Below are 16,887 nucleotides of genomic sequence, written 5' to 3' on the forward strand. Positions count from 1 at the left end.
GTTTATTTAATAATCATATCATAAACAAAAAACAAAACTTGTATGAACAGTTTAATATAAAAATGTGTATATAAAAATTTTTAATTGCACATTTTTATATAAACTTTTTAATGATATGATTGTTTCTCTGTTTCTTATTTATTGATGTTTTTCCACAGTTGAAACACCTTTACGTGCCTTTACTTGAAACATGATACATTTCAGTTGGTTGTACTTTTTCTTTCAACATACCTTCTGATGTTTGAATCATGTTTATTTCGTGCTGATCTGTTGATAGAATTTGAAAGCTGAGACGTTAAATATCAAAAGTAATAAGTCTATTGTTATTAAAATGAGAAATCCGTATTGTCAACCCAACCCTAGCACAAAAGACACGTTTACCTGTTGTAGCTTATGCATGTTTTGTGCACTAAATAGATATGACAGTCAAAACGCACCATCAGAAAAAGCGCTAATTAAACCACCATTTCGGTTAATGATTTAGACACTCAAACTGAAATTTCTGTGCATCACTATATAGCATGAAAAGTGTTTCTCTTGATTGATCATGTTTAGGAGGTGAAGGCTGCGACACGGCAGCGGGAAGAGCTTGTGAAGCAACAAAAGGAGCAAAAGGCTGGACTGCAGGAGAAAGAGGAGAAGATCAGGAGGAGACAACACAGACTGGACCGACTGGGGCAGCAGCTGGAGGAGCTCAAGGCAGAAGTAGCCATGAAACAGACACAGCTTGAAGAACATGAAAAGGTGAAGCGAGATACTATCTTTACCTTTGAAACTAGATTATGAACGTTAGACGAGATACTATCTTTACCTTTGAAACTAGATGATGAACGTTAGACATCTTAGAGGGACAGTTCACCCAAAAATGAACATTGTCATCAATTACTTATCCTCCAAAAAGTCCATTATGGATTTCTTTTACAATTTCAGTTTTCAATTATAAAGTACTTTATTGACATGATTGTGTTGACATACAATATTGCCAATGCATTATATGCAAAACAAGTAATGACAAGAACAAGTAATATTTGTTTTTGTTAACAAAAACTTAAGTTAATGTTATTTATTTATAAAGCACATTTAAAACGGCCTCAAGACTGACCAAAGGGCTGTAAAAAGGAGCGACAATTAACATATATTATAAGCTAAGGACAACAAATAGCTTGTTTTCATATGACGTCACGTCACTGCGTTGCCATGGCGCGAAATGCAGATGGAGGGCAGGAAGTGATTTGTTACATTTAGAAAGCACTATAACAAACTCAAAATGCCGATGTTTTGCGTCGTTTATGGTTGCTCAAATCGATTATACCACGAGGAGTTTTTATCGTGTACCAAAAGTTGTTGTTCATAAGGGGGAAAAATGCAAGAAATTGACCGAAAAACGCCGGAAAAAATGGCTTGCAAATCTACGTCTGCGGTCAGGAGGAGCCGAATCGGAAAACACCCGTGTGTGCAGTGATCATTTCGTCAAAGGTGAATTGATACAACTTATGTGGCTATGTTTGTGTAACGTACCATTTTCCGAACTTTGTAAAGTTAAAGTAATTGTTTCTTCTTTTCTTTGAGTTTGTAAGTTACCCCTGTAACTGAAGACAAACGTAACGTTACAGGCAAATCTTTCAATTCAGTTGAAAAATCGCTCCTCTTCATAACGTAAGTATCACGTCCAACATATGTTTAATTTTTTTGTTATATTTTTCGCTTGTAATAGCGTCTAAAGTAGTACAGTTCGGACTTTCCTCCATCTCGTCCATTCCGCTCTTCACTTCCTGCCCTCCATCTGAATTTCGCGCTTCATCACAATCACGTGACTGCAAACCATCTATGAGTTTTAAGAAGAGATTTAAAAACTGGTAAAGAGGGTGCTGCTGTAAGTTGCACTGGCAAGCTATTCCACAATCAAGGCCCCACCACCGAAAAGGCTCTATCTCTGCGTTTAGCCTTGAGCAAGGGACTGTCAGTAAGTTAAGGTTACCGGATATTAAACTTCTGGGAGGGTTAGGGACACAATAGATCAGTAGTTAGGAGCAAAGTTATGTAAGCATTTATACACAAATAGTAGAAATCGATCCTAAATTAGAATGGAAGCCAATGGAGAGCTTGCAAAATGGTGTGGTCACAGTTGCCACTGATTTTATTCATAAGTAATTTTTGCTTTAAAAGTTTTGCTTTCTCGTGTGTCCCAGTTTTGTTGCGTCCCTTTTGAGCCACAGGGCGTAACAATTATATTGATCAAGGCAGTTACTGGTTTCTGAGGGTGTGCAGCTGAAAAATGAATTTTGCTTCCCCAGTAACATCTGAATTTGATCCGTTTCTTAATAACTGGAAAACTGTTGAATGAGGTTACAGAGTTTGTCGATCACATTAGAAAATTCTGCGGGAAAAAGTAATTAGTCTTTTGTTAACAGTGAAGATGTATGATGCGCTGCTTACACAGAAGTCACTTTCAAACCAAACAGCTTCTGTTCTTATAGCTGCGAATTTGCGCGACCGACTGAACCTATTGCACAACTTGCGTTGGAAATTATTCTGCCCTCACACTTAATTCCTGGCCATGTGGATTCGGTAAAAATTCATTGAGCAATGGTAACTGTGACCACCCAATAATGGTTTGACATGAGTAAATGAGTAAACGAATTTCCATTTTTGGGTGAACTAATCTTTAAAATCATTATGTCTAAGATATGATGTAGGTGACCATTTTCTAGGAGTAATGAGGTCATCATGTTTGTGTCCTGTGGGTAGATGGTGAGGGTACAGCAGCAGCAGAGCGCTGATCTGGAGCAGCAGCACAGGCTGAAGCAGCAGAAGCTGCAGTCATTAGACAGAGCTCTGGCCCTGCGGCTGGACTGGATGGAGCAGGACACAGTCGCAGAAATGGACCTGCAGAGGGAGCACAAACAGTGCACTGCACTACAAGAGCAGGTGGATGAACTGGGTGAGCTGCATTACCACATGGTCCCTTACGTTTAGCCTGGTGAGCACAGAGCGACTTGCCTTTAAGTACTGAAGTGTGAGTGTGTATTCAGAGCAGAGGGTGTGTGAGCGGGACATCAGACTCCAGCGTGCTGTTGAGGAGACCCATCGCCTGCAGGAGGCTCTGCTGTCTGACAGGACCAGCGCTGAGGGACGTCAGGAGGCCCAGAGGAACCACAGCCACACAAACAGGCAAAGACTGCTGGGAGTGGAAGAGGTGATTGTCAGACGGACCCATTAGTAATACACTGGCAATTTAATGGGCACTGGAGCTGTTGCCTAGTGCTATAAAATGGCAACATTTTATTCTGTCATTCCAAGCCTGCACGGCTTACTTTCTTCTGAGCAACATAAAAAAAGATATTTTAAAGAATGTCTCTGTTTTCTTTCATTATATGCACTAAAAATATCTTTTAAAGTCCCCATGAACTGGAAGTTGCAAACGACTTTTCTCCAGTGTTGTGACGTATTTTTGGAAACGGAATATTGAATAGAGGGCAGGGTTTTACTTTAGCGCTCCTCCTCTCCATCTCTGCTCATAGCAGACTAACGGTTTGAGGGGAGTGGTTAAGCGTTTTCAACCCAAGCCGTCAAACTGACGTCATCAGAAAAGGAACGCCATTCCAGACTGGAAGTAACTTTTCAGATTTTGATTAAAGATTTTTTCTGTGTATTAACTTGCACGGATTAATTGTTCACCACAAGACTAGTAAAATGCGCTAACAAAGTAAATAGGGTCCATTTTGATTTCATGTCGACTTTAATGCCATTTATTCCAGTGTTTTAGTATTATTTATATACTTTTATAGTACTTGTATAGTTATTTTTATATTTTCAGTTTTCAAGTTATAGTAATTTTGTTATGTAGTAATTTTATGTGCTTTTGTAATTTTTTTATATTTCTATTTACCTTTAATTTATTTAATTTATGTTTTAGTTTTAACTTAATTTTAATTTAATTTTAGTACTTTGACAGGAACTTATTTTATTACATTTTTTAAGGTTAATTTTTTTCTTCTAATATTTATATTTTATTTCATCTTTATTTTTCATAGTTTTAGTTATTAATAACAACATTATAAACCTCATTCAGCTGATATTTGGCAATTTTGAGATCATCGAGCTCAACTTAACCCAATTAAGGCACGTTCACACCAAGAACGATAACTATAAAGATAACTATATTAGCGTCCGCACCAGCCGACGATATCATTCTGTTTATTCTAAGCACGTGTTTGTCTGCCGCTTTAAATGCTTGAGCTCTTTAAAGCAGGATGGATTCTGATTGGTTGCCTATGTTTGTATCGTTCATCAGATGGAATAAAATCGTTCTAAAAAAGAGATTGCAAAAATATTGTTTCTGTGTATCGTATCAATTTTTAGAACTTTATCGTTATCTTTATAGTTATCGTTCTTGGTGTGAACGGGCCTTTAGACTTGTAAGCATGATACCGTTGTAAATGAGTACATTGTGCTGGCTTTATTTTAACATTCCTTCATTTTACGAGGTCTTTAGTCAGCTCCGGCTGTAAGTTTTATTATACTTTATAGCCGACAGACTAACTTGAGCTTGTTTCAGGAGCGTGTGCGGCTCCAAAGGGACCTGCTGACTGTGGAAAAAGCTGCTCAAGAAAACCATAAACAAGCCAGAACGCTGCAGGAACAGCTCAGCACAATTTCCCAAGAGCTGCTCTGCCTCAAAGACAAGGTACAAATTGTAACACACCACATCTGTTTACTGTTATAGATCTGTTGCAGATAAACGTATTAGTTCGACTTGTTCTACTTGTTTGGGCTGTAACTAATTTTGCAGCACATGTGATGTTACTGTACATGGTTATCAGTGAGATATGAGAAAGATGAATGACTGTCATGTGCCTCTCTCTCAGCTGCAGGGCCAAGAGGAAGGAGTTTCTCGGCTATGTGAGATTAAGGACAGCGTGCGCTCTGTGAGATCACAGATGAAAGCGGAGATAGACAGTGGGGTTAGGGAGCTGGAGTCGCCCTCTAGCGCCTCCTCAGACACAGACAGCCTGAAAGAGAATCATCCTAGTGTTACGCTCTCCTTGGGGAATCCAGCATACAACACTAAGGTGAGGCTTTTCATATGCACCTCTTAAACAAGTGTGTTAGAAGTGCACAGATTACTCTAAAGCTGTGGTTCTCAATCAGGGGCCGGGACCCACTAGGGAGACTCAGCAAACATCTAGAAGGCCTCATGATGAATTAAATGATTTAAAATAATGGAAAGGTTAAAATTCTGTCATAATTTACTCACCCTCATTTCAAACCTGTATACTTTTCTTTCTTCTGCTGAACATGAAAGAAGATATTTTTAAGATTGAAACAGTTTTGGTTCCCATTGACTTATATCTACAAAAATAATAATAATGGAAGTAAATAGGAATTAAAGCTGCAAGCAGCGATGAAAAGGGCCCTCGCACCCCTGCCACCGCCACCCGGCGCCTTTAGTAAAGGCCTTAAGAGTAAAGTAAAGGCCTACACTCACCAAATTTGAAGAGGATCAGATCAAAACTGTAGGAGGAGTTCGTTAAAGTACAACATCAGGAAATGGCAAAAACTGCACAAAATCTGAGAGGAAGTTCAAAATAGCTGACTTCCTGTTGTGTTTAGGGCTGCGCTCCAAGAGACTTTTTTGTAGGTATTGGGTCATTACATGTATGTACCAAATTTCATACCTGTACGTGAAACGTAGAGCCGGGGCAAAATGTAGGGGCAATAATTAAGCCATTTTGTGGTTGCCTAGCAACATCGGAACTGCAAGCAACATTAATATTGAACTTATCTGATCATGCATATATCACCAGAAGGCGGAAATTGGGTGAACGTTTGTCAGGCCGCCGAGGGCACACCCTTCGACGAAAACTCAAGATCTTCGCAATTTAAAGCAGGGCTCAGTAACTTCGCTGTATTCTCGCTTTTTGCTCGCAGGTTTCTTTCTAGAGCTCCCCCTACAGCTTCGGAATAGATATTTGACAACACTGTTGTAAAAACTCGTTGGCGATTCTCAGACACCAGAGGCTAGTAGATCAACGACATCAAAGCAGATGGGACATTCTTTAAAACGTCTTCTTCATTCGGGTTCGAACAGCGCGAGGGAGCGCAATAATGACAGCATTTTAGCAGATTTCTTTTGGCCGTAAAGCAATTCGCCCGCCGGCTCAAAGTTGCAAGTGTGGATTTTCCGCTCACGGGCACCAGGGGGGTGCGAAACGACCACCATTCAACCCGAAATAAGTAATATAACCAAAATTTGAAGAGGATCAGATCAAAACTGTAGGAGGAGTTTGTTAAAGTACAACATTACGAAAAATGCACAAAATCTAGGAGGAAGTTCAAAATAGCTGACTTCCTGTTGTGTTTAGGGCTATGCTCCAAGAGACTTTCTTGTAGGTATTGGGTCATTACATGTATGTACCAAATTTCATACCTGTACGTGAAACCTAGAGCAATAATTTACCGAATTTGCCCCCCCCCGTATTACACGTACATTTTCACCACTTCTGAAGCGTGTGCAAAGTTTCATGAGTTTTTGAGCATGTTAAGGCCCTCTAAAAAGCGATTCACTTTGGAGAAGAAGAAGAAGAAGAATAAACGGAGCAAAAACAATAGGGTCCTCTCACCATCGGTGCTCGGGCCCTAACTAGATCTGTTTGGTTACGAACCTTCTTCAAAATATCCGCAGTAGTTCCACAGAATAATAAATGATGAAATATTTGTTTTGGGCGGACCATCCCTTTAATTTAATTGTTCCTTGAAGAACCAGGTTCCCCACTGTCTTGGTAAACCTGGATATACTGTATGAGGAAGCCTAATTCTAAAAGTGTGACTTGTACACCTGGTAAATTAATAAAATCTAAAACACAGTGGGCATTTTTATAATGAATAATGCATTTTTTACTAGTTTACTAGATGAGCTTTAAAATATTTTATCGGGTACAATTTGAGTAAAATATATATATATATATATATATATATATATATATATATATATATATATATTAAAAAATATTTAAATAAAATCCTTATCCTTAATCCCAACTGAAAGAGTCACGTAAATTCATTGGTTAAAAATAGTGCATTGCAGTAGAATAAGTATAAAAGTATAACATAAGTATAAAAATTACATAATTACATTTTTTTATTTTTTATTTATTTACAGAAACAAGGACTTGGTTTAAAAAAAGTTTTGAAAATAAAATAGGGGGCCTTTGAATATTGTTGTGGATATTAGAAGGGGGCCTTGGAGTGAAAAAGGTTGAGAACCACTGCTCTTAAGTAACATTTATTCAGCATTTTATCACTGAAAAGTCTGATTATTCTATCTATGGAACACAGAGGGAGCTCCAAAAAGGATAAAGCACCAAAAAGTAGCTCATATGACTTGTGGGCACAATCCATTTTCTTCAGCTCTTAAGTCTCTTTCTGCTTCTAACCTGGCACATTTGCTAACTCTTTTTTGTTAATCAAGAGTTGAGATGCAATGAACGGGGCTAATGTTGATCATTTTCTACAAACAGGATGAACAGTGGCGAGGGGAAGCACTGAGGGAAAGACTAAGGCAGCAGGAGGACCACCTGAAGGTACAGTTAAGTTAATCAGGATCTCAATTGCTGTCCCAATTCAGAGGCTGCATCCTTCGAAGTCCGATTGCATCACTACAGCGCGACAAAGGCTGTCCCAATTCGAAGGCTCCTTCAAATGCACCCTCGAAATGTGCCCTTCGTTTCCCGTGAAATTATAAAACAGATGGACCCTTCGTGGCTTTGCATACCACAGAATTATTTGTGCGCCAGTGACGACAGAATTTTGCCGAAGAAATTGCAGAATTACACTCTTAAATCTAGATGTGATTTTTATATAGTTTATTTATACTCTTTATTATGTACACAAATGGATCATGGTGGCCATATTTAGACAGGCTGTGAACCCTGTTTTGTGTTTGGGCAGTTGAATATAACTTTTAAGTCCAGTACAAAAGTTACTGCCCCACGTCAACGGCAGCTGTCACATATTCTAGGCGTCAATAACAATCCTCCATAGGCTAGACTGTCCCATTTAACAACACTCGGGCAGACCTTTGAAGTCCGAGTCCTTCAAAGGATGCAGCCATTGAATTGGGACACAGCCAATATCTTGATCATTTGATAAGGCAGGGGTGCCTGATGAATAAACGTTGCGTACGCGCAAAAAAGGCATTGAAATGTCCGTACACATTTTCCACACATATCGGGATTTCTAAAAAAAAATAAACTAAGCATAAATATGTGCGTATGCAGTCTTTTACTGGAGTGAGCGAAGTAATGAAGTAAAATAATGATTTAAACTCGGTTTTACAACTGATATACACATTTAGATGAAATTTGCCACTCTTATTAATGGAGTTAAGCACTGAAATTTCATGAAGTCATTATCCAGAAGTTACAATATTTTTATATTAGTTTAGATAGAAATATTTGTAGTGGATGCGCTGCTTTTGAACACTTTTCCTGTGGCATGATGTGTTTTAATGTTTTAACTACAGCGTGGATTGCTTGGCGCATGGTAATTCCGCTTTGAACTGTGTTCTAAATAGCAGATGTTCTAAGAAAAAACGTTCGTGCGGATAATGATCAATGATGCACTTACTCCGTCTAAGCAGATGGCTTAGCAACATAGACCGTATAATGACAGGCACTGAAGGACTCGCTCGGTGATCGAACGGTTCATTGACCATTCATTGAATCAGTTCGGTAGCAGTAGGTTGTAAAACCTCTGCTGCACGCAGGTGCTGTTGGTGTCGTGCACAAACAGACAGACAGTAGCCTAATGATAATCATTTTCGGGGTCTTCCCAATATTATGAAAAACACTATTGTATTTGAAGGGAACGATAAGATCCACGTTTATTTTTATTTTTTAATGTTTTTGTCAGTGACTCGCTGAGTCAGACAATTATTTACACTGCAAGTCTATTTCCATTAAAAATATATAAACCATCCTAAAATATGTATACCTTGTAGGCAAAATTGCATAAATTTGATTTGCTTAAAGCAATTAAAAATAGCCTACTATTTGGCCTGTGATTGAGAATAATTCTTCTCTGAAATGTATTTTATACAATATTGATTTATTTATTGTAAAACAAGGCAAGGTTACTGAATGATTTTTAGCAATGGGATGTGACGGCACGTGGTCCTTATCTCATATTTCCCTAATGTCTTCTGTTAAACATGGTATCATGTGGATGGGAGGAGATGGGGTGGTTTTAAAAAGGGAATTTTGCACAGGTTCTGGCATACGCACTTTTAGGATGAAATCTATGGAAGGTTTTATACATGAGGCCCCTGATCTTTAAGGGCCACTATCCTGCAGAATTTAGCTCCAATCCTAATTAAGCACACCTGAACCAGCTAATCAAAGTCTCCAGGATTACTAGAAATGTCTAAGCAAGTGTGTTGGGGCATATTGGGAGTTAAACTCTGCAGGACGTTGGCCCGACACCCCTGTGATAAGGTAACACTTTATATTATTAGAATTTGATTTAGATTTTGTCTGAGGAGATTTGAAATCTTAGGCCTGATTTGAGTGTCTGTCCATGGTTTCCAGGTTCAACTGCGCAGTCGCATGTTCTCCCAGCAAGAGGCTCTGAGTCAGCGCAGACTGCAGACTGAAGGCAGCATTCAGGGTCTGCGCAGACATGTTGACAAACTGGACCAGCTCCTTGGCAACTCTTCCAAAGACTCCTCTTATTTGAGTGACCTGGAAGCCCTGCCAAAACATACCGATGTAAGGGATCAGAAACAATGGTCCACTGGCACTTCTGTATTGACGTCATAATTGCATATACTGAATAGTAACCATGCATTTATAAAGAAGAAACTATCTTCCATTATGGGGTTATGTAAGCAGGTAATTACAGAGGAGTACAGATGAGTTCAGAGGAGCTGTTCGATTAAACCCCACATCTAAGAAAAGGGCAAACATTGAGACAAATCCACAAGACAGTCTCAAGTTCCTCCTTTGGTTAGGGCAGAGGCTGGATGTTTAAACCTTTCTCTACAGCACAAAAAAAAACTGGTTTCGGTTTCCACATACAAACAAGGAAACTGAAGCTTAAGGGAAAAAATAAGATGGTGAAAGTTCATTCTCTACCTCTTTGTTGTTGCTTTATGAAATTATTAATGACTGTTACATGCCTTTTGTTCATGTTAAAGTAGGCAATGTCTTGTGAATGTTTTGTTGGTGTTTACAGTTGAAACAGATGCAGGTTTCATCATGTGATGCACACAAAAAAGGTTGTGCTCTGGAATGAATTAGTTTCATTTGTCAAAAATGATCTTGTATCCGAAACCATGATATGCAGAGTATTTATTACAGCACTTCTCTTTATATAGATTGTCTCAAATCAAATACTTTAATTAAAGCGAGAATTGCACACAAATAGCCTCGTTTCTTGTCCAGTTTCTCATGTTCCAAGATGTCTCTCACTATTGCTCATATACAGTTTGATCAATTGTATATGTGGACAAAAACTCAGTCTAAAGTATTGTCTTTATTAACATAATTACAAATAAAAGTCACTTACAGTCAGAAGACATACTTGAGTTCAATAGCAGATTAATTTTTGCAGATGTCATTAAGATGTGAAAAAGCAAGACAGTAAACACAAATTAAAAAGGGATTTTCAGTTTACAAAACATCTAAAATCTACTGTAATACACAAATTTTATAGAAAAATCATATTTGGAGTGCTTGGTTTTGCCTTTTTATCGGTCCACTGCAAATGTGCATCTATGGAAAAAAGAAAACTGCTGGTTGTCGCATCAGCCCATTTTAAGTAGTTTTTTTTCCAAGATGCTGTACTAATCAGATCAGGGCTAAATTTTCCCACAATGATATTTCTCATGCTGTGGTGGCCTGTTCGTTACATATTCATAAATTGTAGGGTTTTATGAACTCCCTTTGGATTAGGGGAAAACCATGATGCCTGTTAAAGCAGTCATATCGTGCATCATGCTTAAGCAACCTTCAAGAAACTCAGCTCAGCGCAAAAGATGACCAGTGTTTGGAAATCAATTTAATGGAATGTTTTGAAAAGGCAAAATCTCTATTACAAGTGAATCGCTGGAATTCTTTCGATAAAAGCTACATGATGATTATGAATAAAAAGGGCAGCACATCAGAGTGAACAGAAGCAAAGCATAAGGCAACTGAAATTATCAATGTAAAAACAATATGAATATCTTGATATGATGACAATTTGCAGGGCCTGAAGATTCGGTACATGTTTCTCCTGCTGGTCTGTTTCTTAAGCTACTGTGATGTTGAAATATTTACAGATGCTCAAAAACAGCCCGAAAGGGGATCTGAAACCTTGTAGACTTAAGATCTTAAAACAAAACCAGCTCCAGGCCCTCGGAAAAAACCAAATCAAAACTGCAAAGTGCGGAAAACATTCTTCAGGACCTAAAATGTGTCCCAGCCTCTTCAATATATTACTATAACAGTTACTATGTTAAAATAACTGTCTGAAACGACCAAAGCCATAGCTGATTTTTTTTTTACAATGGACCTTCCATTGAGATTCTTCTCAGAACAATACTAATCTTGTATAGTACATGTATATTATTTCCTGAATAGGTACAAACAGGGATAAATATTTGGTGATTGGATGTGAACTGCAAAAACTCTAATTTAAAACAGAATACAATATTTCAGTTTTAGATTTTTAACAAAATGTTACATACAATGTTGATGCATGTTCTCCTGATCACTTCAACACGAATAACGTTTGCCAATATTTCCATTTCATTTACATTACTCTAGTATGCAGACAGCCCCTGTACATGAGATGTTTAGTTTATAGTTACGCACATCACATCTGTAAAGGATAAACCCAGCATTTCTTCAGTTTATCGACAATCATCTTCTCTCTTCAGGATTAGTGTTCAGTGGAGGAGCCGTCCTCCCTTGAGTGCTTAATGGGAGCACTGGGATGTGTGCGTATGAGAAACAAGCAAAACAGGTGAGGGAATACAGAGGAGAAGGGGAGGTGGGAAAGAATAGAGCATGAATTATGTTACACCTCCATCACACAGAGCCATCTGGCCCCAGTCTCCATGAGCAAACATACTGGAAGGGGAAAGACTTTTAGATACAGAGGGAGTCAGAGGTGGGATCTGGGAGGGGAAGGAATAGAGAAACAGAGAGATTGAAGTCTCCATGGTCATTAACAGCTGCAGCCCTCCTTCTGAGGCTGTGCGTCACTGCTGAGCCGCCCACCCTGGGGGGCGGTAGGCTTGTGCTGGACCCCTGACTCGGCCGCGTTCAGGTCCAGGCTGCCGTCTTGAATGTTCTGGTAGATCTTCTTTGCGGCTTCAAGGAAAGCATCCTCCACATTCTCACCTCTGTTGGATGGACATACGCAGAGATGCTAAAGAGAACTGAAATTTTCGCACTGGGAATTTGACAAATTACGTGCGTACGCTCTGATGGCAGATGTTCTAAAGGCCACTTACGTTTTTGCGCTTGCCTCAAGGAATAACAAACCTGTTTGAAAAGATTGTAGTGAGTGTGGGATGTCTGGCAATGTATTAGCCTTGAAGTCAACTCAACAGTGGACCACTTTATCATTTGGATCTGAGCTATTCAGTTAACAACAACAACAATAAATGGACTAAAAACCATCCCACCCACACAACAAAGTACAATGAATTAACATTTAATTTAACATATTAAATTTACCCCAAGTCGTTTTGTTATTCCAGAAGTTTTGTTCTATATTACAGAACTGTATGTTCTTCAATAAAAACAATAGTTTTTGAGGGAAAATAGAAAGAAATATGATTATGCATTTTAATTTTAAAGATTCTTTAAAGATATCAATAATCATTTATTCATTTAAATTACAACCACCTTACCGTTTTCTTCAGCAAACTGCTTGGCCTCTTCATATGTGACATCACGCTGGGCTTCTAGGTCTGCTTTGTTACCAATTAGAATGATCACCTGAGGAAAGATTTAGATTGTCTTACACAGGCTCAAGTTTGCTCTTCATGCAAACCACATCTGCAGTTAAAATATGAATGAAGCCTCAACACCATTTTAACAAAATTGAAAAGCATCATGAAGTTCGGGCTTAAGTTATAGTTAAAACGGAATGAACTCACAGTATTGGGGTTGGTGAGATTCCTGGCATCAGTCAGCCAGCTGCTGAGGTGGTTGTACGTGCTTCGCCTGCAAAAACAAACACGAATCATAATACAAACAAATAATAAAAAAGCGCAGTTCAAAAGATAGCATTGAACATTTAACCTCAATGCGATCAGAGTATTGGTCTACCTGGTGATGTCATACACCATGAGGGCCCCGGCGGCTCCTCTGTAGTAGCTGCGTGTGACAGCACGGAATCTCTCCTGCCCTGCCGTGTCCCAAATCTGAAGCTTCACCTTCTGCCCGCTCACTTCAATTATCCGTGTGCCAAACTCAACACCAATTGTATGAGGACAGTCAGCCATAACTAAAAAGATACAAAGTAAAAGTTATTCAAACAATGAAGAACTTTTTTTGAAGCCTCCTTGTTTAAAATGAGGACATAATCAGCATAAAAAGGATAACATAATTATATGTGGTCAAAAAAAAAAAAAAAAATTGATACACATATACTAAAATTGTTTTTCAATACTCTTTTTTGCAATATCTATACATCTCTCTGTTGCACTGCGTGTTTCAGAGCGTGGCACTGTGTTCTTACACACGAGTAGTTTTCAGCATCTCAGAGCAGCTCGGTTCACAGTAAATGCTGCAAACTCCATCTTTGCATGTGCTCTGATTTAACATGCATTTGGGAATGCAACATGCGGCAGTTATGCTTTTGCACATTAGCGTAATCTCCCATTTTTGTGGACAGATGATTGTAGCATTTCAACTAGATTTGTAATTGGAAGTGTTAGTAAACCTGTTGTCACAAAACCTTAAGGGCTTCCCTACAGTTCTCCGTCAAAATAAAAGATTTGAGGGTGTTTTTATTTATTCTTGCAAGTGAAGATATTAAGGCTATGTTTACATGACAATGTCTCAGACAAATCTGAGATGTTTTTCCTTTGCATACAGACGAGAACATTATCAAAACGATCCCCGTACACACAGATCCGTATAAACGACAAAAAATTCCATATTATGCATGCCAGGCCAGTAGTTGGCGATGTCACTTTGTAAAGTAATACATTTGCATATTAAAAATTCCAGTATCATAACAAAAACATATTTAGTATTAGCCTGTGCCTCAATAAACAGGTGCAGCAAGCGATTTATGAAAAACGCTGTTGAAAAGTGGATCGGAAACAGCACCAAAACACACTTGTAGCCAATCAGCAGTAGGGGGCGTATCCACTCGTGATGGGGGAAGAGAGAGAGCTCAGTGCACAAGACAGTCATTAGAGAGAGAGAGAGAGAGAGAGAGAGAGAGAGATGGCAGAAAAAATACAAAAGAGGAAAAGGCTAAGGGAATATCCCTTTTAAAAGAAGGGTTACGTTCAGACGAGGTGGGACCCGTGTTAATATCGGAGAAGCTTTCTAACGCTGGAGAGACCTTAAGGTGCAGGAAGGCCTGAAAAAAGATGCCAAGGTTGCTTTATTTCTTCTCAATACACAAATAATGTTGGTTTTGTTGTGTTTCACAGAACTAAGATATCATGTCTTTTGCTTGAATATTTACTCAAGTGTCATCTTCGCTTGTTTGTTCATTCGCATTATTATTATTATAAGCCTGGAACATCTAAACCTCCTCCACCGCCTGTTTCAAGCATTGTTAATAAGTGTGTCCGAAAAGTGAGATAACGCTCCTAATATTATATGTTTTTTCTTTTGGATCCCCTATTAGTGATCACTATAGCCCCTTAATCATGTCACATGTGTAATATATTAGTTACTTTGGACTATCGTGTTATGTAGGGACCTGTTCATGAAAACTTTTTTTTTTTTTGGGTTGGAAGGGATGACTTTGCCATTGAAGGAGTAGAGGAGCTAAATAACAATTAGGCATTTGACCTGAATTATCATAGTAACACTAATTGCTTTCACTTATTGATGAAATCATACCCTCGGGCGGCCGGCACAGCAGATTACGTCATAGTTGTTGCCTGTGTTGCATTGCGTGTACATGAATGTGGGGGCGGAGGCATCAAGAAAGGGGTGTGATCCTTTTGGGTGTTTTTTTTTTTGGGGTGATTTCAAAAATCAACAGCATTTACCAGAAATCGCTTACTGCATCTTTAAGGATTCCTTGTTTTAGTGTAATTCATACCACCTTTGGCACTTACATTTCTTTTCTGTGAACTGGTGGAGTAAACATGACTTTCCAACCCCCATGTCACCTATACACAACAAAAAAAATCACACACATATATGAGCCAAACCAAACGTCCAAAAAATAATTAAATATTATGGAACAGATAGATAAATAAAAAACAGTGTATTGTAGAAAACAAATTGATCACTTACCAATAATGATATATTTGAAAATATAGGAATAGTTATATGGTGCAGTCGTCATTTTTGCACTGGAAAGCAGAAAGAAAAATTATACAAAGCTTAAAATGACACTAACACATAAACAGTCGAAATAAATCAAATATTCAGCATTCACAACAACAAAATGAAACCGCACTGGCAGCAATCAAACAGCGCTCAGCTGACCAAATGTCCTACTATTGTCTAAAAGGCACATTTCCCTTTTCCTCCATAAGATCACCAAACCTCGGTAGTGAGAGATCGGGACAAAGCAAATTCAGGATAATAATGATGTATAGGTGACAAGCAAGCACGATAGTTATGTTAATTGAAATGTATACAGGCAAAGAGTAACGTGACACTGAGCTAAAGCAGCATAAACACTGCTGCAGCACTACTATCAGCCAGCGCCATGACTGACTAATCAGCTAATCACACACTCCTGTCAAAGGTTTCACAGCTATAAGCTAGACCACACCTAATATAAATCACTCCAAAGTAATGTTTTAACCCGTATGTCAGCGACCCTTGCGTTTCCGTGTCGTATTTTAGACGATAAATGTGTTAATGTTGAGCATTAAAGGGCTAGTTAGCGTTAGCTGACCTCGCGCTGAACCAAACCCAGAGATGCTAAAGCTAACAGCTACTCCCAAAAATGAGGCACGTAAAGCGTTAAAAACAGTGTCAGTCGTTAGCATCAAGCAATTCTGAAAAGCAATATGGTGAAAATGATCTTGTGATGTGTGTATCCTTTACCTAAAATATAAATTCAAGTGGTTTTTGGAGGTTTGGGTTGGTTATCGGCGAGTGTGAGCCGTCCGGTCGCTTTCTTCCTCTAAAAGTGCTGCTGCGATGAAAACAGTGAGAGCAGCGACTTCTACTGGAGCAACAATAGCACATACATTCACCTCTCCTGAAGATAAAACTGGCACACACACACCTCTACTGGACCAACAGTGCTTCCACAAAAATGGATGAGGAAAATAATCGTCAGTTCAGAGAATTTTTTTTTTTTTTTTTACAAAATATGAGATTCAAATGGTATTTAATCAACAGCTTTTTCTAAAATTACACTGTCCAACAGAGAAACTAGCATAAAGGGAAGACGCTTGGCTTTTTGTCAGAAAGCCAACAAGTGTATTTTTCCAGAATTGTCAGGTCGAGGCAAGTCGCGTGTTTTAAATGTTATAAATATAATATAAATATTTTGTAACTTTTAATTGTAGTATGTGTTGGCCTGGGTAATGGTTGTATTATTTTTGTATATTATCTTGTGTATTTTAGCTATGTTTCATGAAATGTAATTTGCCCTGTCACTGTGCATGAATGCCAAGACCTTAAACCTCCATGGTCATATGGGCAATGGCACCTTACACTGCTTTATTACGACTGGTGC

General features: G+C 38.5%; 2 protein-coding genes across 2 annotated transcripts in view; one reads left to right on the forward strand and one right to left on the reverse strand.

Annotated features, from left to right (window-relative positions):
- cntrl (centriolin) overlaps positions 1 to 10,420 on the forward strand; it is a 36,692-nt gene extending 26,272 nt beyond the window's left edge. Inside the window, exons 36-42 of the mRNA XM_084113887.1 lie at positions 556 to 744; positions 2,749 to 2,941; positions 3,033 to 3,196; positions 4,559 to 4,687; positions 4,869 to 5,072; positions 7,521 to 7,583; positions 9,588 to 10,420. Of these exons, the coding sequence (XP_083970013.1) occupies positions 556 to 744; positions 2,749 to 2,941; positions 3,033 to 3,196; positions 4,559 to 4,687; positions 4,869 to 5,072; positions 7,521 to 7,583; positions 9,588 to 9,818 (1,173 nt within the window). The 3' untranslated portion in view covers positions 9,819 to 10,420. The remainder of the gene's footprint in view (positions 1 to 555; positions 745 to 2,748; positions 2,942 to 3,032; positions 3,197 to 4,558; positions 4,688 to 4,868; positions 5,073 to 7,520; positions 7,584 to 9,587) is intronic.
- Positions 10,421 to 10,514: 94 nt separating this feature from the next.
- rab14 (RAB14, member RAS oncogene family) lies at positions 10,515 to 16,377 on the reverse strand. Its single transcript, XM_084113888.1, has 8 exons — positions 16,248 to 16,377; positions 15,483 to 15,541; positions 15,302 to 15,355; positions 13,323 to 13,500; positions 13,151 to 13,217; positions 12,902 to 12,989; positions 12,500 to 12,530; positions 10,515 to 12,388 (listed from the first exon to the last, which is right to left on the reverse strand). The coding sequence occupies exons 2-8, from the start codon at positions 15,532 to 15,534 to the stop codon at positions 12,211 to 12,213; spliced, it is 648 nt and encodes a 215-aa protein (XP_083970014.1). The 5' UTR covers positions 15,535 to 15,541; positions 16,248 to 16,377; the 3' UTR covers positions 10,515 to 12,210.
- Between the last annotated feature and the right edge of the window lie 510 nt (positions 16,378 to 16,887).

Source organism: Abramis brama (genome assembly GCF_963993115.1).
Source record: "Abramis brama genome assembly, chromosome: 5".
Lineage (NCBI taxonomy): Eukaryota > Metazoa > Chordata > Actinopteri > Cypriniformes > Leuciscidae > Abramis > Abramis brama.